The 22,460-nt window shown below is 37.7% G+C and overlaps 2 protein-coding genes across 2 annotated transcripts in view; both read left to right on the top strand.

Moving 5' to 3' along the window:
* Positions 1-20,244, top strand: part of LOC110026194 (protein XAP5 CIRCADIAN TIMEKEEPER) — a 42,636-nt gene extending 22,392 nt beyond the window's left edge. The window contains exons 5-12 of the mRNA XM_020727054.1: positions 4,375-4,435; positions 4,771-4,847; positions 4,916-4,977; positions 5,055-5,186; positions 5,597-5,650; positions 19,039-19,104; positions 19,274-19,348; positions 19,979-20,244. Coding sequence (XP_020582713.1) covers positions 4,375-4,435; positions 4,771-4,847; positions 4,916-4,977; positions 5,055-5,186; positions 5,597-5,650; positions 19,039-19,104; positions 19,274-19,348; positions 19,979-20,029 — 578 coding nt within the window. The 3' untranslated portion in view covers positions 20,030-20,244. The remainder of the gene's footprint in view (positions 1-4,374; positions 4,436-4,770; positions 4,848-4,915; positions 4,978-5,054; positions 5,187-5,596; positions 5,651-19,038; positions 19,105-19,273; positions 19,349-19,978) is intronic.
* Positions 1-22,460, top strand: part of LOC110026196 — a gene marked incomplete in the record, with an annotated part of 97,417 nt that overhangs the window by 28,922 nt on the left and 46,035 nt on the right.

Here is a 22,460-nt window from a genome sequence, read left to right as displayed (position 1 = left end):
CATCGTGGGTCGCTCGGACGACGTCGTCGACAATCGGGTCAAAAACGCGTCAAAATTCAAATTTCACAAAATTTCGACTCGTGATCGATCGTTTCGAAAAGTCTGTTCGAGTCTTCGACAGGTAACAGTGCAAGCGATGTGAATTGTGCCGATCTGACGTGTCGACTCTTCGAATTGCGAAGTTTGTGCGCGCGGGAGTGCGAATTGTGCAAAAGGCCACCCTAAGGCTTAAAAGGTCATATAGGAATCACTTTTGGGTTTTCTCATGTTGGTTTCATCATTCTAAGTGCTAGAAGTCGATATACCACACACGCGAAACCACAAAAGAGTACAGAAGTGGGTTGGATTTCTAAAACGAGGCGGGTCTCATTTCTAGGGTTCTAAGATAGTTGAAGGGAGGTCCCTAAGGCTAGATCCTAAACCCTAAGAGGAAAACTAGACCTCACTAAAAATGAGGTTAACAGTACAGTGATCAGAAGTTCAGAAATTTCTGTGCTAGAGAGGGGGTCAAACATGAGTTCACTGTCCGAAGATAATTGTAGCAGAATGGTGTGGTTGAGCGCATGAACAGAATAATTACGGATCGTGCTAGGAGCACGAGGTAGCATGCAGGCTTGCCAAAACTGTTTTGGGCTGAAGTAGTTAATACCGCAGTTTATCTGATATGCCTAGTCCATTAGCACCTTTGAAGGAAGGCTTACTGAAGAAGCTTGAAGTGACAAAAATGTATATCTATCTCATTTATCAGTATTTGAGTATTCTGCATATGTGCTTATTTATACAGGGTCCAAGAGCAAGCTTGACTTACAATATGTCAAATGCACCTTCATTGAATATGACCAAATGAGTTTGAGTACAATCTGAGATCACCAGAATCAGAAATTCATTAGAAGCGGGGGCATCATATTCAATGAAATGGAGATGTACAAAGATATGACTAAAAATTAGGATTGTTCGTCAGATACTTTTGAGGAATTCAGATATGTTGAGATAGAAGATACTTGTAATCAGGAAGATGGAGAAAGAACAAGTGATCAACCAGAAGGAGCACTGGAAGTTCCTTAGTCGTTTGCTACAAAAGTCAGAAGATCCAACAGAGTGACACGACCAGTACACATGTATTCTCCTTCTTTACACTATTTTTTACTAGCTGATAATTGTGAACTAGAGTACTTTTAGGAGACCACTTAAGTTGAAGATTTAAGGGAGTGACAGCTTGTCATAGATGAAGAAATGCAATATTTGGAGTTAAATCAAACTTCGGATTTGATAGTACTACCAAATGACAAAAGAGTACTACACAATAAGCGGGTCTACCGGTTTAAATAAGAGTCAGATGGCGGCAAGCGCTACAATGCAAGGCTTGTTGTGAAGGGTTTCCTGCAGAAGGAATGAGTGGATCACACAGAGATCTTCTCCCTAGTAGGAAGATGATGATCTTCAGGGTTGTGCTGAGTCTGGTATCAGAGGAAGATCTACATTTGGAGCAGATGGATGTAAAAACAACTTTCTTACATGGAGGAGTTGTACATGATGCAACCACAAGGTTCTAAGGTTCTAGGAAAATAATGTTTGATCAACATATTGAAGAAAAGTCTTTATGACATGAAGCAGGCTCCGAGACAGTGGTACGGGAGGTTTGACAGTTTTATGTCAGACAGTGAGTACAAGAAGTGTCAGACATACCACTGTTGTTTGATCAAACATTTCAGTTACTGTTATATTTTGCTTCTTTTGTATGTCGATGACATGCTGTTTGTAGGGATAAATATGAAGAAAATCAGGGATTTGAAGAAACAGTTATCAAGTGAGTTTGAGATGAAAGTTAATGTCCAAACAGGGAGATCCTCAAAATGAGAATCAGCAGGGACAACAGTGCAGGAGCACTAAATTTGTCTCAGGCAGAGTATGTTGAGAACATCTTACAGATGTTCAACATAAGTGAGGCGAAACTAGTTAGTAATTTCTTAAGTAGTCACTTCAAACTATCTAAGGAGTTGTCGCCTAACTCTGAAGCATAATAAGCACAGAGAGTTTCGTATTCTTCAGTAATTAGAAGTTTGATATATGCTATGATTTGTACCAGAACAAATATTGTATATGTAGTGGAAGTAGTCAGCAGATACATATGCAATCAGAGCATGCATCATTGAGAGGCGGGAAAGTGGATTCTCAGGTATTTGAGTGGAACAATCAACAGTGCACTTTGCTATGGAAGTGCAGGGATTGGTCTACAGGGATTCATGGATTCAAATCTGGCAGGAGATGTGGATAATAGGAATACAATAGGGTATATCATGAAATTAGGTTTATCTTGAAATTGGGAGCACAGTGATGAGTTGGGTTTTCAAGTTGCAGAAAATCGTTGCACTTTCTACTACAGAGGTCGAATATTGTTGTTGTTACTGATGTTAGCAAGGAGATGATTTGGCTACAGAGTTCTATGACAGATTTAAGCAAGAAGCAGGGGATTGGAAGGCCGATTCATCTCTCTAAGAACACTGTTTTTCATGTCAGGATGAAACACACATAGCTCAGGTAATATTTCATTCAATTTCTTCTGGAAGATAATAGTTATTTCTAGAAAAGATACAATTGAGAATCCTACAGATATGTTGACAAAAGTGGTGAGTGTTGAGAAACTGAAGTTATGCTTTCAGTGGGTTCATGAAGGTTGAGGCGGGGGGTAGCCACTGTACGTGATCACAACACGTGTTGTGATGGCGATTCAGATGGAGGTGCAGATACAAAGGACTGGTGTTCAGTATAATTAGTCTCTATGCGGGAAATAGCGGGAAATTGTTATGAGTGGAGACTGATTTGGTGAGCAGCGGGACAAAGCACTCGCCTATGCGCTGGATTGTGGATGCTTAAGCGCCCACTTGGGTGCTGCTTGAACAGAGAATCTGGCGTCTATGCGCCGTCTTTGGGTGCATATGCGCCCATATAGGTGCCTGTTTTCGAGAGCTAGGCACATAGGCGCCAAGTTTGGGTGCCTATGCGCCATGATCTGTCAGGAATTGGTTTTTTTATCCTGATTTCTGGCGCCGTAAGGGAAGACTTAGTGTATTTTCCTTAGGTATTCTTCGACGATATTCTCAGTGAATTTGAGGAGCGTCAAAGAGGTGGATTTCAGTGATTCAGTGTGATTTTGTGTCGAATCGGAGATGGAAGATTGTGGAGTGAGTTCTGTAAGTTTTCTTTGTATGTGGAGTGAAAACTTGTGTGAGTTATTTGTAAAATTTTTTAAATTTAATAGTAGAAATTTTTGGTGGTGTGGTTCTGTATTTTTTTCTCGTTTTCGAGTTTTTTCTACGTCAATTCTCGTGTATTTTTTTTGGTTGTTTTGATTGTGCTTCTATTTTAATTTTTGTTCCGGTTTTTTATCTAATTGGTGCGATCCCGTTATTCCGCGACGTGGTATAGTTTCTAATTGATCCTAAGTCCCGGTAAAATTGGGAATTGTTCCTTTTGTGTTTCCTATCATTTGTAACTGGCTGTAACATGTTTTACCAGCTAACAACACATCTTTTAATATTTGTTACAGGATCCTTGACCTACCATGTTTTTTATTTATTTTTATTTTATTATTATTATCTTTATGACCTACCATGTTTGTTGATTATGTTATCATTATCATCTTGATTCAAACTTTGTTTCCTTCATAATGTAGATTCTATTTATTTGTATTTCTTGCTTTTAACTGTAAAATGAACTTAATGATTTCCTGTTCTCAGGAAGGTTTAATGTCATAATGTGGGTTCAAACTAATATTAGTGTCTGAATTGAATGTATTGGAGACACCAATCTCTTCACATTGTTTTATAGTCTCTGATGAGGTCCTTGTGTTCTATCAGCATATCATTTTAAACAGTTATTTAGTAAATAAAAAGCATTGCTCATACAAAACTACTTAACATTCATGCTTACCTTCCAAATCTTGCTAACCTATATGGACCCTGGATTTTTGTTCCAGATATTATTTCTATTTTAATGTTTTGTAGTGATAGGTAAGTAATTGTTTGTATCTCCCTTTATACATATTATTTTTCTCTAAGTGAATAGTAGACTAGTGTGGGCTTGTTAGCTTTTAAAATGACGGGCTTCGTAATTGTGGAGAGTTAGAAACACTTCAATTCATAACTCTGAAATTTTAAAATAAATATTAGTGTGGTTTCATCGTCTTAGTGACAACTGCTTGTATTAGCATAAGCTTGCACAAGAAGCATTTTTTTTTTTTTTTTGGTTTGTTTCTAATTTAAGAAATTATTATTATAAAGTTATTGGTCGTTTGGTTAGCTGTTGATGTGTTTCAAAATCGTCACAACACCACGCTTACATGTGTTCGCTATCTTTCAATGGATGAACATTCAGGTCAAAAGAATGGAAAGCTCGGAAAAGACCCAACAGTCGAGACTAGCTTTTTACCTGATAGGTATTTTTATATTCAATTGTTTGTTTCCCCGAAATATTAGGGGATTTACTTGCGTAGCACACAGTTCTTATGTATTTACATATCTCACACCTAAACTTTCATATTTACACACAACACTCAAATTTTTAATCTCACATAAAAAGTAGCACTATTACTACTTAAAAGTCAAATACACCTTTTCATGCATGTGTTTGGAAAGTTGGGTGTGAAATATTTAAATACATAAGAATTGTGTGCTACCTATGTAAATTTCCCTAATTATTATTCAGTTAATTGTATGTTTTTTCTTGTCTTGGCTGATCCCTTACTTGGTGGTACCAAGGATGATCTTTCAGTGAGAGAGAGGCTGAGGAACAAGCTGAAAGGGAGCGATTATGTAAGCAATGGCTACGTGAGCAGGAGATAATTCGAAGTAAGTTTTCAAGAAATATTTCGTTGTTTTAAACATATTTTGGGTAATTACGATCTTATGTATTCTAGATGAGCCTCTTGAAATTACTTACAGCTATTGGGATGGTGCTGGGCACAGGAGAGTTATACAGGTAATGATGCATTCACCCCTTCATTATTTACTCTTTTGATCCTCTTCTTTCTTTCCTCTGATCATTTAATTGTTTAGGTTCGGAAAGGCGACACCATTGGAGAATTTCTTAGGGCTGTTCAGCAGCAGCTTGCCCCCGAGTTTCGGGAGATCAGAACAACGTCGGTGGAGAACTTGGTTTATGTAAAAGAAGATCTAATCATTCCTCATGTACGTCTCATTATTTTCTGCAGTGGTTTTGATTACGGGCGTCAAAAATTCACCCGACATGCCAGCTCGACCTGAACTTGATTCAAATTCAGGTTCGGGTTGACTTGAATAATCTCCTGGTCGGGTTTTGGTTAGGAATCCTTATCCGTTTAATTTTTTGGGTTGAGTTCAAGTTGATTAGTCAACCAAAAATTAACTCGAAACTAGCATGCTAATCTGAAATTGATTCAAAATTGAACCACCAACCCGAAATCAATCAAAATACGACCAGAATAGCTTTTATGCCTAATGTTAATTTTGGGTCAGACCTGAACCCGATGAGCGAACCTGATTTGACACCCCTAATTTTGATTAACTTTTTGTTTCAATGAGAGGAAAGTTTATGCAATTCTTTGATTTTGATTTCTCAGCAATACAGTTTCTATGAGTTGATCATCAACAAAGCAAGAGGGAAAAGTGGACCGGTAATTTCTTTTTTGTATGACTGTCTTCTAATCCCTGGTTAAATTCTTCTGCCATTTTTTTTAACTGAATGGGGGCATTTACATACATGCCACTCAATTCATATATATTTACATATCTAACAACCAAACTTAACTTTTTACATTAACACCATCCAATTTTTTTACATCACATAAAAAATATACTATTTAAACTTTTAAAAAAGGAAATACACCTTTTCATGCATAGGTTAGGTGGCATATATGTAAAAGTCGAAGTTTAGGTGTTAGTTATGTAAATACATAGGAAATAAGTGGTATGCATGTAGATCTTCTTAACTAAGATTTCTTGTTTTTGCTTGAAAGCATTCTTTCCATTTACTGATTGATAATTGCTGCTGCAGCAATTTTATCTTTTTCATATCTTTGTTTTAGTTTGATCCTTCTTTTATCATTTCTGTTAAGCTATGTGGCCGGTTCTGCACTTTTTTGCCGATTGAATAATCTCTCTTTTCGTATTTATCCCATACAATTTCAAAATTCTCATTTGATTTTTAATTTACTCTGTTTCAAGTCTTCCAAATATAGTAGCATTTTTTTATTTTCATAGTTGTCTGCTCACTCAATTTGAATTCTATTGTGCAACCGAATCAAGCCATGTGTTTTTCTATTGAATGCATGACTAGGAAGTCTCTTGTAATATAGCAGCATACCATGCAAAAAGAGTTCTCCTCTGTCTCATTCACTCATTCACTCGCTCTCTTATTTGTGTATATCTAACTTAATTAGGTGGAATAATTCTACTATCCATCCAAGCTAACTGGGCATAAATGAAAACAAAAAAAAACTTGAGAAATTTATAGAAGTAGCACATAATTCTTATGCATATAAATATCTGAGTCCTAAACTTTCATATTTTCATACATAGGACTTTGTTGATTTAAACCTATGCATGAAAAAGTGTATTCCACTTTTAAAAAGTGGTGATTTTTGATGTGATATTAAAGATTTGAGTGCAATGCTTGTAAATATGAAAGTTTAGGTGTGAGATATGTAAATAGATAATATGTTTGGCTATTAATGTAAATGCCCCAAAAAAACAACTGCCATTAAAATTTTGTTGTTCGTACGTGCAAGCACATAAGAAATCATAGATTCTAACTTGTGAAGAATGTAAGAAGAAAACGATATATAGAAATGGAAGGATATTCTAAAAATTCTATGATGTGGGATGACTTGGGATTAGGGTTTCTTAATACAAGTAATATGATTTGTAGTATGCAAAGGAATCCTAATATGATTTCTTAAAAATCCTATGATGTGGGATGACATAGGATTCAGGATTCTTAATACAATTAATATGATTTGTAGTAAAGGAAACTGTGGATTTCAAGCTAGCAAAAATTTCAGCCACTCACTTTCTTAAATGTAGGCAAGCAATACTAGAATTTAAACCCAAATGGTGATGAAATGATAAAAATTATTTAAGTAGTTCAACCAGAATTTAGAACAATGCAAAATTAGTGAGATATAATCATCTAATTTTCACAAATTAACGTTTTTATTTGCTAAATTTGAGCAAAATCAGGAGCGCTAATTAACCCAATATTAAATTATGTTGAAATAATAACAAAATGCCTAATTATTAAATTAAGAGAAATTAGGCTTAAGAAAAATTAGGCTTGATGCCGGTAGAAGGAGATGATTTCCTCTTAATTTCTTTAATTGCGTTTACATCAGACTTAAATGAATCACATATCCACTTTCCTACCGCACTATTCAAATTATAAGAAAAAATTCAAGCAAAGTTTTTGTACTTTTACATGCCTTGAAAAATCAATTTATAGATTTCTATCCCTATGGTAATCCATTTGGTTAGCGCAGTATTAGCTAAATTCATGTTTAATCTATTCCATAGATAATAATCAAACCTGCTTTTAATTTTAAATTCAAACTCCTCATCTCAATCGGCCAACAATAATCCGATCAATATATCTGACATGTTACAACTAACATAAAGTGGCAAATGCAAACCTTTTAAATTATAGCTTACACTCAAGTCACAGAATTAGGCTAAAACTTTCATGCTTGTCACAAGAAAGCATCATAGTAAACCACAACCTGCGATCTTCGTGCAAAAATTTATATACATACCACTCAATTCCTATGTATTTACATATCTAACATCTAAACTTTAATTTTTACTTGCATGCCCCTCATTCTAATGTATTGCATACTTTATCTATGCATGAAAAAGTGTATTTCACTTTTTAAAAATTAAAATGGTAGTACTTGATATGAAAGATTTGGGTGGTATAAATATAAAAAGTAAAATTTAGGTGTCAGATATCTAAATTATTAGAATATTAAAATAATAATGGCTACTCCTAGACGTTATTAATTTGTTGATTTTCTTTTGTTTGTTGTTATTTGCTTTTCTATTTCCCTTTATTCTGCTTTTTATTTCTTTGCTTATGAGTGCCCGTTATAATTGGGTTTATGTACCCCTCTTTCTAAAAATAAGATAATGTTGTTCTACTCCAATATTTCAACATGGTATTAGAGCTGGAATCTAACCCTAGATCCTAGCCACCGCCAACCTTCCCTGCAGGGTTTCCCGCAGGAGCTCCTAGCCGCCAGCCTTTGCAGCTGAAGTTAGCAGCTATCTGCCCTCCCCTGTTGTCCCCTACAGTCGCCGACCAACTTGGCAACCGTCAACCTCCTCCCTGCTCTAGGGCAGATTCTTTCACTAGACGTCCTTGTAGGTCCTCCCTGCTATTTTTTTCTCCAACAACTATTCTCTCTTGCAGTTGTTTGGATTGCCTTTTTTTTACCTAACAGCTGGTGACCTAAAAGCTGAAATCCGGCGATGTCTCAGAATCCCAACCAAATTTTTATTGGCTCAGTAGGAATCATAGCGTACTCCTCCATCACCAGGCCCTCATCTGAAAGTGTTATTAATTCCACCTGAGGTTCAACTCCAACCTCTGTTCCCATGCTGACCGGAGGACCAGAAGCCAACATGAACTTCTTGATCTTCACTCACAAACCAAACAAAATTAACTTTCTATAATGGTTCCAAGAGATGTCCTTATTCATTAAAGGATGCATGAAATTCGGTCACGTCACAAGCATAATTCGTGAACCTCCGAGATTGACCCAACATATGGAGTTTGAGAAACGGAGAACTTCATGGTCATGTTATGGCTGATCAATTTCATGGAACCGTCAATTAGAGGTGTAAACAAGCCGAACACAAATGAGTCTAGGCTCAGCGTGTGTTCGGCTCATTCAAAAAGATCACTATTCATATTTGGTTCATTTATATTTCGAACAAAAAAAAAGTGTTCGTATTCGGCTCGTTTGCTTAACGAGCGAAGCACGAGCTATTCGCGAACAAAGAGTCGTTTTGATAACTCTAGTCACTAAGCCGTAGTATGTTAAGGGTTGGCCGAGAATTAAATCTTATTATTTATATTAAAATATCATTTTAATTTAATTTAATATATTTTTATTCTATTTTTTAAATTAATATATTTAATTGATTATAAATCTTTGTAGGTTTGTAGGCACTTACTATTTATCAATTATATATATATATGGATATTTATTTATTTATTTATTTTTATTTATGTATTTATTTGTGTGTGTGTGTTGCAAGCTGTGGCCTATTGGTTGGCGGGGTCCACTCTAAGTCCCCTGAGGTCACGGGTTCGATCCCCGGTGATGTTGGGTTATCGAATATTTAGGCACATGACGCGGACTCTCATCATGGGGCCTAGTGCATGTGAAATCGGTATTTGGGCCTTTGTCAAATACTGATTTCCTTTTAATATATATATAATTTAATTTTTTCGAGCCAAAATGTCCCGAATATGACCGGACAAATCTTTGTTCGTGTTCGACTCATTTATTTATAAAGCCCAAAAAAATGTTTATGTTCGGTTTGTTAACATAGCGAACTAATCGAACGCGAACACGAACTGTTTGCAAACGAGCTGTTTTGATAGCCCTACCTTCGATTGGTCGTTCATATATGTTCATGCCTTCTGCTAGTGCCCTCTGGACGACAGTCCGTGATATCTACTCAGATGTAAGAAACTCCGACAAACTCTATGAAGTGCCTAAGAAGATCCGAGAGGCAAAATAGAGATCAATGACCGTGACCTAGTACTAGAATGGCCTGGTGGCACTATGTATGAAATGCAACTTGTATTAGAACTACACTTGGGACTCTTAGGTCGACTTTTCTCTCTTCCAGAAAATTGTATAAAATGATCGTATGTTCCAATTCTGGACAGGCCTCAACAAAGGTCTTGATGAAGTCCGGGGTCGTATTCTTGGTTGGGATTCTCTTCCGCTCGTGCTGCCTTCACCAAGATCCGCTTTGAAGAGAACTAGAGACTTGTCATGCTCGGAACTTCCACCCCTTCAACCGAATCGTCTACTTTGGTTTTTAATAGCGCTCAGCCCTCGCGAGCCAACCACACTTGTGATAAGTTTTGGAAGCTCCACGGAAAATCGACATATAAATATTCGACCAAATCCTCTGCTGTCAAGAGTCTTACTACAACATCAAAGTATACCACGATTCAACTGGCTCCTACCCAGAACATTCCAAAATCATCCGACTCTCTGCAAATACAAATGGAGCATTTAATCAAGCTACTTGGATCCAATCAGTTCTCTGCTGGCCCGTCGACCTCACACATCCGTCAAGGTCGACCTCTACGGACCATATGACTAGTTGCTCGCAAGCTTTATCGACATACTATCCATGTCATGGAAAAGATATGGTCAGAATTGCGGATGACTCCAATAATTCCATTGTTGGTTAATGGTTTGTTATTCTAACGATCTGTCTAAGTCTGGAATCTGTGTTACATGTACCACTATTGAAATGTAACTTTTTATCTGTTAAGTAGTTGACATGTAGTATTGATTGTATTGCTAATTTCTCTCATGATTTTAGTGTATTTCAGGATCGTTGTTCGGGGAGATGATTGGAACTGTTAAGCATGTAGTTAGACGACTACTTTCAAGAGAAAAACACAGAGAACGAGGACATACCACTCAACAGTTGTAGCCTATCTCGAGTCATTGAATGTCCCATTGTGTTGTTCCATTGTCGTTTGGGTCATCCTAGTTTCAAATAAACATTTGTATCCATTGATGTTTTCTAATCAAAGTCTTTCTCTCAATTGTGAGATATATCAATTATCGGGTTCATTACCAACCCCGCACTAGCACGCCTTCCGCTCCTTTTTCACTCATTTACAGTGACGTATGGGGATTCTCTCGCACTACCAGCTACACTAATAAACAGTGGTTTCTTAGTTTGATTGTTGACCTCTTTTGGATGAATGTTGGTTTATATTTTAAAAGACAACTTGGATGTTGTTGTCTCTTTTCAAAACTCCTGCACTTTCATTTTTTGACGAATTCAAAACTCCAATTCAGATCCTTCAGACCAACAAATGTCTTGAGTTTTTTAACTCAATTTTAGGTGAATTCTTGGCAAGGGAATCCTTCATTATAGCTCGTGTGCGGATACTCTTAAATAAATTGGAATAATCGAGAGAAAAAAATCGAGATCTCATTGACGTTGCTCGCTCTAATGATGTTTCAATCTAATATCCCGAAACATTTTTGGAATGATGTCATATTGACTGTCACCTATCTCATAAATAGTTTTCCCTCTAAAATTCACGACTTGTAAACCTCATTAACCGTCTTGATGACATGCTTTCCTGTCAATCGGTTTTTCTTTTGTTTGGAGCACTGACTTCACCTAGAGTAAACTTGATCTCAGATTCATAAAATGTGTCTTCCTATGGTACTCTACCACTTAAAAAGGATATCGGTGCTTTGATCCAATCACAAACAAAATTTATGTGAGTGTTGATGTCTCTTTTTCTGAAAGTATCCCCTATTTTCTCTACTCGATCTCTAATGAGGGGGAGCTAGAGTTCTTGGACACTTCATTATCCTACTCTTATAGATGTTCCACCGATCGTTCCTGTCACCGAGGAATCTCCGGTTCTTGTTGTTCCGCCATCTTCTCCTCCCTCTTCGTGTCTACACTCAACGCACTTGTCCTTGCAGGACCTTAAATCTACTCCTAGCGACATCCTCGGCACCAGTCCCACTCCAAATGAGGTGGGTTCCCCGAGTAAGGTACGCGATCAGGCATCTTCGCGCTATTCCATGACAAAATGTCTCTTTCCACATTTTATCTCTGACCTAGAGAGCATTTGTTACTGACTTGACAGATCATCAAATCTCGACTACTATTGAGGCTGCACTAGCGGATCCGGCCTGAAAATCTACAGCAATGGAGAAGATGAATGTCCTTCAGAGGAACCATCACAGGACGTCGTAGATATTCCTCGGGGTAAGAAAGCAATTGGATGACGATGGTTTTTTAGCATCAAGTTTAACTCATATGGTTCCTTTGAGCGCAATGAGGCATGGTTGGTCGTCAAAGGATATTCAGAGACTTACACAGTTGATTATGAGACATTTGCTCCAGTCGCCAAGTTAAATATCATTCGGGTCTTGCTCTCTTGCAGTGAATCTAGATTGGTCCTTATTTCATCTCAATGTCAAAAATGTGTTTTTGAATGCAGTTCTTACAAAGTAGGTGTACATGTTTTTTCCCACTGCCTTTGACTCTACTGCCTCCTTAGGGTAAGTGTGTCGGTTGTGAAGCCCTCTATGGACTAAAGCAATCCCCATAAGTCTGGTTTGACAAGTTCACAAAAGTAGTAATGGGACATGTTTTTACTCAGAGTCAATCGAATCACACTCTTCTTCTGGCATGCATTCAATGGCCAGATTACTCTTCTTATCGTCCATGTCGTGATATTGTGCTCACAGGACATGATCTACCGACATTGGAGACTTTGAAAGACATTCTAGTTACGTTCTTTGAAATGAATGATTTGGGATCCCTGTGATATTTCTTGGGCATAGAAGTTAATTGGTCATCTCGTTGCATTTGTCTTTCTAAGCGCAAATATGTGATTGATCTATTAACAGAGAACAATCTGATTTTGTGCAAACTGGTGGCTGTCTCAATGGATTTTAATGAGAAATTATATGATGTTCCTAATGCAGTTCCTTCCTATTAACAAGACTCATTACCAATACCTTATGGGGAAACTCATTTACATCGCCCATACACGCCCCGACATATGAAATGCGTTTTATATAGCAAGTCAATTCATGCATGACTCCTATGAGCACCATCTTCATGTTGTCCTCCAAATTCTCCTCTATTTAAAAGACACACTAGGCTCATGTTTGTTTTTTCTCGCGCCACACCTTTCGTTCTATTATTGTTTATACAATTGTTTATTGGGCTGGATCAGTTCATGATCAATGATCTACCTCCGAGTACTGCTCATTTGTGTGAGGAAATTGTGTCATATGAAAAAACAAAAAACAGTCGGTGGTTGCCGAAGCACTGTTGAAGCTGAATTCTGATCCATGTCCTTGGGGATATGTGAAACTTTTCGGTTACACATCATGCTCCGCAAACTACGTATGCCAACCTCAGACCCTTTGCAGTTGTTCTGTGATAATAAGACCGCATTATCATTGCCTACAACCCGATCCGGCATGACCGTACGAAACATGTGGAGATTGACAGACACTTCATCAAGGAAAATTGTGAGTCCGAGGAAATTTGTATTCCTTTTGTGTCCCCAGTGCCCAACTAAAGGATATCTTGACAAAGTACCTTACCTGGCCATCGTTTGATGACTCCAAATTCAACCACACTCATCTTCCTCAGCCAGATTTAGGCTCTGTTTGGGGCAGCTGCAGCTGCGCTGCTCCAGGAAGCTGCTGCGGGAACGCTGGCTCTGGCTGCCTGTTTGGTGCAGCTGTGTGAAACCAGCTGTCGGTATTTGGTAAAACTGTTTAAAAGAAGAATATAACTATCATATTTTTGAAACTTCAGTAAGCCCTCAAAGTGCTAGCAACTTCTGTTTAGGAATAAAAACACATATGCCCATGAAGTAATGATAAAGCTTCTCTTGATTCTATGCTAAATTGTCAAAAAGCATCAGGATTCAAACAAAATATATAGAAATACTATAAATCATATCCCAAGAACAAAATAAATGAATTTAAGGATCTTTATCACAACTTTAACACAAGAGGAAGCTAAAAAGAAATGACTATCAAAGAACGAGTATTTATAAGAAAAAAAAGATTGAGAATACCATCACCTACCTCCCAACTTCATCCCCTTTATAAGCAGAAGTAAGTATTACATTATTTATAATATAGTCGCTGCAGATGTATTTAGTTGGAGAAGACACTAGTGCAAAACAGCAGCCATAAATAAGCTCTTTTCCTCCAATATGCCATATATAATATCATAAGAGTTCAGGTTTTAATACTTAATGTTAGCTATTATTAGCTTCATATAGGCCTTAAGTGCTTCACAATTAAGTCCTTTAATCTAATTGGGACATCTGCAATATGACAACAAAAAATTAAACAAGCAAAAGCAGAATTGCCAGGAAAAGCAAAATAGTCAACAAAGGATTCATACAGAGAACAAGAATTACACAAGAATTGGCAATTTCATTCCATAGATTTCCAAAACCTGTTGATAATCTGATTCTTTTCAAAACTTTAAAAACCCAATCTCGCATAAAAAAGGAAAGAAATAGGCCTCACATAGATTGCTTGGCAGTCCAGCTACTCGACAACCTTCTTTGGTCCTAATAAAAGAAACCAGTTAAGAGATCCTGAATCGTTCAATCATGATAACAAGGGAGCATGAAAAACAAACGATTACAATAAAGATGGAAAGAAATAAAGATGAACGAACCATGGAGCTTAGGTGGGCGGTGATCCTTGCCCCATCCGACACCGCGGGTGGCTTCAAGATACTGCTCGACAAGATGGCGACATTTCTGGATATGGTTGACACCTTCGATGCGGTAGCACCATTTAAGGCGCTCACGGATAATCTTTGCAGTCTCAATCTGAATTCACTTCTCCCTCACCAAGTACTCTTTGTAATCTAGCATTGCCATCGGATCAGCGTGAGGGTTGTTCGGATCGAAGTCATCCGGGGGCGTCGAACTCCACCGTCTTCTCCCGCTCGCGCCTCTCTACGGAATCGAAGAAGAAGGGGGTAACACGTAAAAACGCTACCCCCGAACGCGGGCCACGGGGTCGAACCCGCGGTCCGCATTCAATAAAAAAATGCTGGGCGTCTCCGCTGAATGCCGTCCCAAACGACGAATTTTCACGGTCCAAACCTGCGCCGCGGAATGGAAGCACTCCCAAACAGAGCCTTAAAAAACTGGATTCAAAAGTGTGAGCCTCCCAAAAGAAAGACCTGTCTAAAGTTAGCCTAGCACAAAAATGAGAGACTTTTGTGCTAGCCGGCAATACACTCACGCCCAAGGAATGACTCTGTTTGATAGGTAGAGAGAAGTTGAGAACATAGAATAAAAAAGTATGGTGACAACGGGCAGCCTTGTCGGAATTCGCACTTTGCCTCAAACCTAGAAGTTCGCCTGCCATTTATGAGGATTGCAAACCGGGGGTTCATAATACATTGGATAATCCAGTGTTGAAATGTTGGAGGAAATTACAGCTTTTCCATCATTAGACGTAGCGTGGTCCAGCTCATTTTATCAGAAGCTTGCTCCATATCGAGTTTAGCTGCCATGAAGCCCGTCGTAGAGATGGAGTGTTGAAAGCGGCCCATCCAATCCTGTGCCAATAAACAATGAGAAGAAATAGATTTATTAGGCACGAATGCACATTGTTTTTCCGCACCAAGATGAGGGAGAATCTCCTTCAATCGGTTCACCAAAATTTTGCCTACAATTTTGTTTGAGAAAGGCTGATGCGATGAAAGTTAGACGGAGTGCCGGCATTTTCAACCTTTGGTATGAGAACCACAAGAGTGTCCTACTCAGGATACATGTTGCCACTGGTAAAAAATTCTTGAACTGCTTCACACACAGCATTCCCAATCAAATACCAGAAATATTTGAAGAACAAAGAGGTTATACCGTCCGCCCATGGAGCCCTGTTTAGGCCTATGGTAGAGTTTAGATCATTAATATTTGAAGAACAAAGAGGTAGAACAAATGATTCGGGTCAAGCTAGAGTTTAGCTCATTAACTTTAGCTTTCAGCTCTATTTTCGGCACCTCATTAAGTCCTTGGGCCGAGCAATCCTGCTGTTGGAGGTTGTTGATTTCCGCTTCAAGTCTAGTTTTTAATTCCCCAAGTTCTCGTATCTTATTCTTACACCAAAAATTTAAGGCCTTTATGGTCTGGTGGCATTTCCTAGCAAGAGTACTCGATTCGGATCCAAAGTCGTGTTTTTTCCACTTCGTCTCCACAATGTTGTGTGCTGCCGGGTTCGAAAGCCAAACATCCTCAAATTTGAGCCATCTATGAGGATTTATGGCATTAGAGCTCTTCAGCCTAAGCAGCACCGGGCAGTGGTCCGAATATTCGGAGCTGTTTCACCTGAATATCCAAATAAAGGTCAAGTGCCGCCCTATTAACCAAAATACGGTCATGTCGAACCCAGATCTTTTCCATCCTGCTTTTATTGTTATACCAAGTGAAAGAAGTCCGCTGAAGTTGACATTGTGAAGTTCACTTCATGAATTCCATCATCTCCCTAGCACCAAGTGAATTCATGAACCTTTTCCCCCCTTTCTTATCATCTTGAGATGTATTGCAATTGAAATTCCCTCCAACCAATGTGGGGATTCCCAAGATGAAGTAGTCGCCGGCGTATACGAATGCTATATTTCACAGTTTCCCATCCGGGAGGCAAGCCATTCCGAAGGTACACTGATTCGTATGTTCTCTAACCGAAAATTGAACCAAGTCGTGCTTCCACAACACCAAAATATCTCCCGAAATCCCTTGGGCCGGTTGGTAAAATAACTCCCGAGCCATTCAGATAGTCTTGTCAATATCCCTTCTACAAAGGTCCACGGATTTGGTCTCCATGCGACCAATGATATGCACATCATGATTGCCTATAATATGTTCCAGATAGTTGCCCACCGCAGCCTTGCAGGTCCCCCCGACAATTCCAGCAGAGAATACCACCCACATCGATAGTAGAGCTGCTGATTCCCTCGTATTCAGCAGGTTTAAAATTCCTCCCACGAGGACGCTGGATCCACACCCCCTTCGGCGGTGGAGAAGATAAATCCATGCGAATAAATCCTCTTGCATACATGCTCCTCCCCCACGTGCTAGTTTGAGCATCTAGCCAGAGGGGTTGTCCAATCATTGAAGCTATCTTGGTAATATTATGAGTGTCCCAATAGAGAAGGGGAAGTCGCGGGAATCTAACCCACACAGGTGAGTAAAGGAATCTAACCCACACGGGTGAGGAAAGTCCCCGTATGGACTTTGGTGAGAAATCTAGCAACCATCTGTTAAAGTCCCACCATAAATCCCGAGATGAACCAAGGACCCCTAGGCAAAATTTCATCACACGCCTCTTCATTGTCAAAAATACTGATAAACAGTCCGGCGCTACTATTATAAGTTCAAAGCCCCCCAGGTGAGACCACTTCCGATAGAGTTTATTCTGTAGAACAGAGCGTAGAATTTTTCGGCCTAAGAGTTTACTCACAACCATCCTTTCCAATCGTGGCTGATTCGCATCCACGACTTCATCATTAAGAACTGTAATGGGAGATTTGCTTTTTATCCAATCTTTCATTTATTTGTACATGAGAACTGGCTTCCTCCAAGCATTCCCATGATTTCTCCACATCATAGGCTTCGGTTGTCCTTGTCCCAATACGTGAGACCCTTTCCCACTTAGATTTCCCCAAAGCTGTCTACTGGAACAATCCCCTGAGAAGATGGTGTGCTCTCCTGATTACTCCCCATGGAGCTGTGAAGATCCGGTTCAGAGAATCAACTCTCTGTCAGCTACAGCGGCGTTACCCGAACACCCTTCAGGGGTGTTGAAGACGGGGGATTATCTCTACCCGCCGAGAAGAGACTTTCTACACCTGTGGCACATTCTTCCCAAAAACGATTGTCCTCTCCCATGAGGGTATCCGTACCTCCATCACAGTCCCCATTAACGAACACATCCATCCGATAATCATGAGGAGGGTTCTTGCCAGTAGTAAGCTTCTCAATAGACGAGCCTCCACCCGCCACCCGTGGAAATTCCCAATCATGCACTGTAACAGGCGATCGCGCATAGATTCGGCCTGATCTCCAAAGCCAACTGAAGTCCCTTGTGTGGGCTGTCCCAAAGCCAGAGTGGCCACCTGTTTGGCATCCAGCCTCTTTTCTCCTTCTAGTTCCATAGCGTCAGCCTCACCATTTTTAACTGAGCCTTGCAGAATCGTCGATTGGATCTCTGAACATTTCTGATGCCCTAGGTTGTATAGGTTTCCATGCTTGTCCACAGCAGGTAAGTCACCACTTAGTTCCACCTCCATGCTTTTGGACGGTCTATTCTCGGTTATCGACTCCTTTGGAGTTAAGACTTCGTCTATCGCAGAGACCTCTCCTTGTGCAGACGACGAAGCCACCTCTAGCGTCCTCACGTAATCCTTTACACAAACTGGCACTCCACGGCTACCTCCACCGCCTTCCATAGCGCCAAGTGAGGGGGTGACCTGGCCATGCCCCATAGCTCCTCTCTCTAACCGGCTACTTGCAATGGCGCAACAAAGATAATTGTAAGTAGACAAAACACATAACTATGAATTACTTGTATGGACAAAATGCTTTTTATATAAAGCTAATTCAAATGACTTAAATTTGATTGTGATATACTAGGCAGCTTTAGAATATAATAGATCAGTTGGGCGCCCAAGTGTGCCTGCGAACGGCGGCAGGTAGCGGTGCCGGTAAATTTCAACAGCGGCGAGTGACGGTGACTTGCCTATATTATTTTACATAAATGATGTATTTCAAATTTGACCAAATCAACCGAATTCTAAATTCTAAATTCAGTCAAAATATGCTACGGTGTAAACTTTAAATTCATTAAAACTTGCCATTGTATTTACAAATTTTCATATTAAATACATAATTTTTTCAAATCCCTGGAAAAAATTTACAGCACACCACTAATTCACTCAACCAATATATATGAGAAACCACAATAAAAATAAAGCCAATATTCGATTGATTACTCATCATCATAGTAATTTGAATAGATAATTCCTCAAAAGTTGCTTTTTCATATTTTTATTTGATTCATGTAACACTTGTAACTTGGAGTCCAAGTCCCTGACAGCGCCAATTCTAGAATCAAATCCGTTGTTGTTTCTAATCTCATGCACTCAGAACTTTCCATAGCTGACTACATTTACTTGCAACTTAGTTTATAATTGATAATGATATTATTTGTTGATTTCTATTCTGCAGCTTTTCCACTTTGATGTGCACGAAGATGTCCGAACTGTTGCCGATGCCACCATAGAGAAAGATGAGGTATCATTCCATTGAAGTGTGCCTACTTCATAGCAACAGCAGTGTCAACAACAATCTATTACCAGTTAATTGTTTTGATTGGTTTTATTGTAGAGAAACTGATTGAGATTGTGAAGTATAATTTCTTCATTTTTATTGTGTTAATGTATATATGTTTGATATTTTGCAGTCTCATGCGGGGAAGGTTGTAGAAAGACACTGGTATGAGAAGAACAAGCACATTTTTCCTGCTTCAAGATGGGAGGTATTTTCTTTTAAGATGAACTACACATTTAAATCCATAAAATTATTAGGAAAATTTACATACATACCCCCACAATTCATATGTATTTTCATATCTAACCCATATACTTCAATTTTTACATACTTATCACTTTACTTACATATGCCTTAGAAGGTGTATTTCACCCTTAAGAAGTTAATACCATAGTTTTACGAATATAAATATCAAACTTTAGGTGTAAGATATGTAAATAATACATAAGAATCATGCAGCATAGCATTTACCACCCAATTCCTTTGTATTTACAACACCTAAATTAAATTGTTTACATTTATACCACTCAAATCTTTCATATCACGTTAAAAACATCACCATCTTAACTTTTTAATAAGTGAAATACCCCCTTTTCATGCATAGAGTCGGCGGCGTGTATGTAAAAATTGAATTTTAGTGTTAGATTTGTAAATAAATAGGATTTGAGTGATATCTGAGTTTATGTTTAAAAAATATCCTTTTTTTTTTCCCCTCATAATAGTTTCAAAACTATTATTTCATGCAAAGCCGCAACTGCTTCCTAACAGTCCCAATTTCTTAATTATTTGTTGCATTGAAATTAATTATTTCTTAATTAACTTTTTTTTTTTTAATCAGATATACGATCCAACTAAGAAATGGGAAAGATACACTATTCATGGAGATTAAACTCTTTCATAGTATGGATGCCAAAATGGGAGACTTAAAAAAAGGCTTGTTTTATGCTATTTTTTGCACTTTTGCCCTCAGGATAACTTTGCAAACTAGACCTGGTTTCTTAATGATGTGTAAATTGGGATTAATTGAAACTAAGCTAGTGATTTACTTTTTAATCCTCTTGATTTTTTAAGTAAGTTAGGTTTGTTTTAATTTTTAAGAATAAGGATTTATATACATGCCACATATTTCTTATGTATTTGCTTCTGATATCTTGATTTTTGATATTTACTTCTATAACACATTAGTGTCATAATTACATAAAAAATAGAATTAAAATTACAAGTTTAGATATAAGGCAAATGCATTAAAAAAATTACAACTTTAGATATAAGGCATATTTGAAATTATATAAACTAAATTGATTATCCATTTTTTCTCTATTTTGTTATTGTTAAAGAGCTCCTTTGAGATTTTTTATTTTACATTTTGAGCACGATTGAGAAACTTTAAATAATTTTAATTTGCATAAACGTATTTGTTCCAAGGACTTGTAATAAAATTGTCGACTAACTATATTGTACTAATGATGGATCCCTGTGGAGGATATAATTTAGGAGTCATTTAGAACTAATTTTATTTTTTAATTTATTTATTTTGATGTATTTTATAGTATTTTTAAAAATAATTTTTCAAAAAAAAAAAGGTAAAATTTACATATATATCTTACAATTTTTATGTATTTACATAACTAATAATCAAAGTTTGATTTTTACCTTTATAACACATTGGGGTCATAAATTTGTATTTGAAAAATGTGTATTTCACTTTTAAAAATATTGTGATAATGATATTATTGGCGTGTTGCTAAAGATTTGAGTGCATGTGTAAATATGAATAGTCAGGTGTTAGTAGGGGTGTAAACGAGTCGAACATGAGCGAGCCATGCTCAGCTAGGGTTCGGCTCGTTTATATTTTGAGCTCAAAGTAGAGCAAAAAAAAAGGGGAGGGGCTCGTTTGTTTAACGAGTCGAACACGAGCTATTCACGAACAAAGAGTCATTTTAACGAGGGATAATTGCGTGCGGACATCGCATGCAGCATGCGGTGTCCGATCCTGGCCGTAGATCACGGTGATCTACGGTCTAGATTATTTCTATTTTTTTTTAAATCTTTTTTAAAATACTACTTATATATATATAAACTTGATGAGTAGTATTTCGAGTCAAAACGAGCCGAACACGAACGAACACATCTTTGTTCATATTCAGCTCGTTAATTTATCGAACAAAATTAACGAGCCGAACACGAGCTTCTTAACAAGTCGAACACGAGCTGTTCGCGAGCATAAGCAGTTTTGCCAGCCCTAGGTGTTAGATATGTAAATAAATAAGAATTGTTGTTAAGTATCTAAATGCCTCGAATTTTGACATGAATAAGGTTGCTCAATTTCAGTTTCTGGAAGGGTCGCGGGTGAAAAGGAAAAAAAATTCTAGAATAAAATAAGAAACCGTTAGCTTATTTTCTTTTTTAGTAAGCTTATGATATTATACTCTAAAAGAAATTTATGCCGAAAGCTGCTCAAAATTTGATATTTACATTTATATTGTTTTGATGTGATCAATTTATATATCTGTGAGTAATTTTTTAAAAAAAAAAATATGTAAATTTAAATTGTAATAATGGATATTTGAATGATATGTATATAAATATAAACTTTTAGGGGTTAGATATGTAAATACACAAGAATTATGTGATGTGTATATAAATACCACCCAATTCTTATATATTCCCATATCTAACACCTAAAGCTCAATTTTTATATTTATATCACCCAAATCATTCATATTATAACTACATACCAACTACTCAAAATGTTGAATATAGCATATTAACCACATAAATTTTAAATAAATCATTTTAACAATCCGAAATTTTCACTCAAAATCTTCATTAGTTTGTAAGAAAAAAAGTGGTCGTAATGAAAAATGCGGTTAAAATATTATATTTAAATTTTGGTGATTAAAAATGTAATATTCAATATTTTAGTTGGTTGATAGGTAAAATTTTATTTTTTATGTTTTTCCTTTTAGAGTGAAATACACATAACATGCATGTAAAAATTAAAATTTAGGTGTTAGATATGTAAATACATGAGAATTGAGTGGTATGTATGTAAATCTTCAAATAATTTATCTGCAGTAAGGTTAAATACTTTATAATGTCGGACTCCATCGCCGGATCGAATTCATGGAGGAAGCGAAGGCCGCCGCATACTACGACGAGCTTACTCGCAAAGGCGAGGGTGCAGCGCGCTTTAAGCAGGGTCTCGGCTTCTCCTCTTCCTCCTCCCTCTCGTTTCCCCAAAAGCCCTCTTCGTCTCCATCGTCACTCTTCTCCAGCTTTGTGCGAGCCACCAGTCCCTGCAAAGCCCAGAAACAAGC

The sequence above is a fragment of the Phalaenopsis equestris genome, unplaced genomic scaffold, assembly GCF_001263595.1.
Source record: "Phalaenopsis equestris unplaced genomic scaffold, ASM126359v1 Scaffold000359, whole genome shotgun sequence".
Taxonomy (NCBI): Eukaryota; Viridiplantae; Streptophyta; class Magnoliopsida; order Asparagales; family Orchidaceae; genus Phalaenopsis; species Phalaenopsis equestris.
The sequence above is the reverse complement of the archived record's forward strand: the minus strand, read 5'-3'. Positions and strand labels throughout refer to the sequence as shown.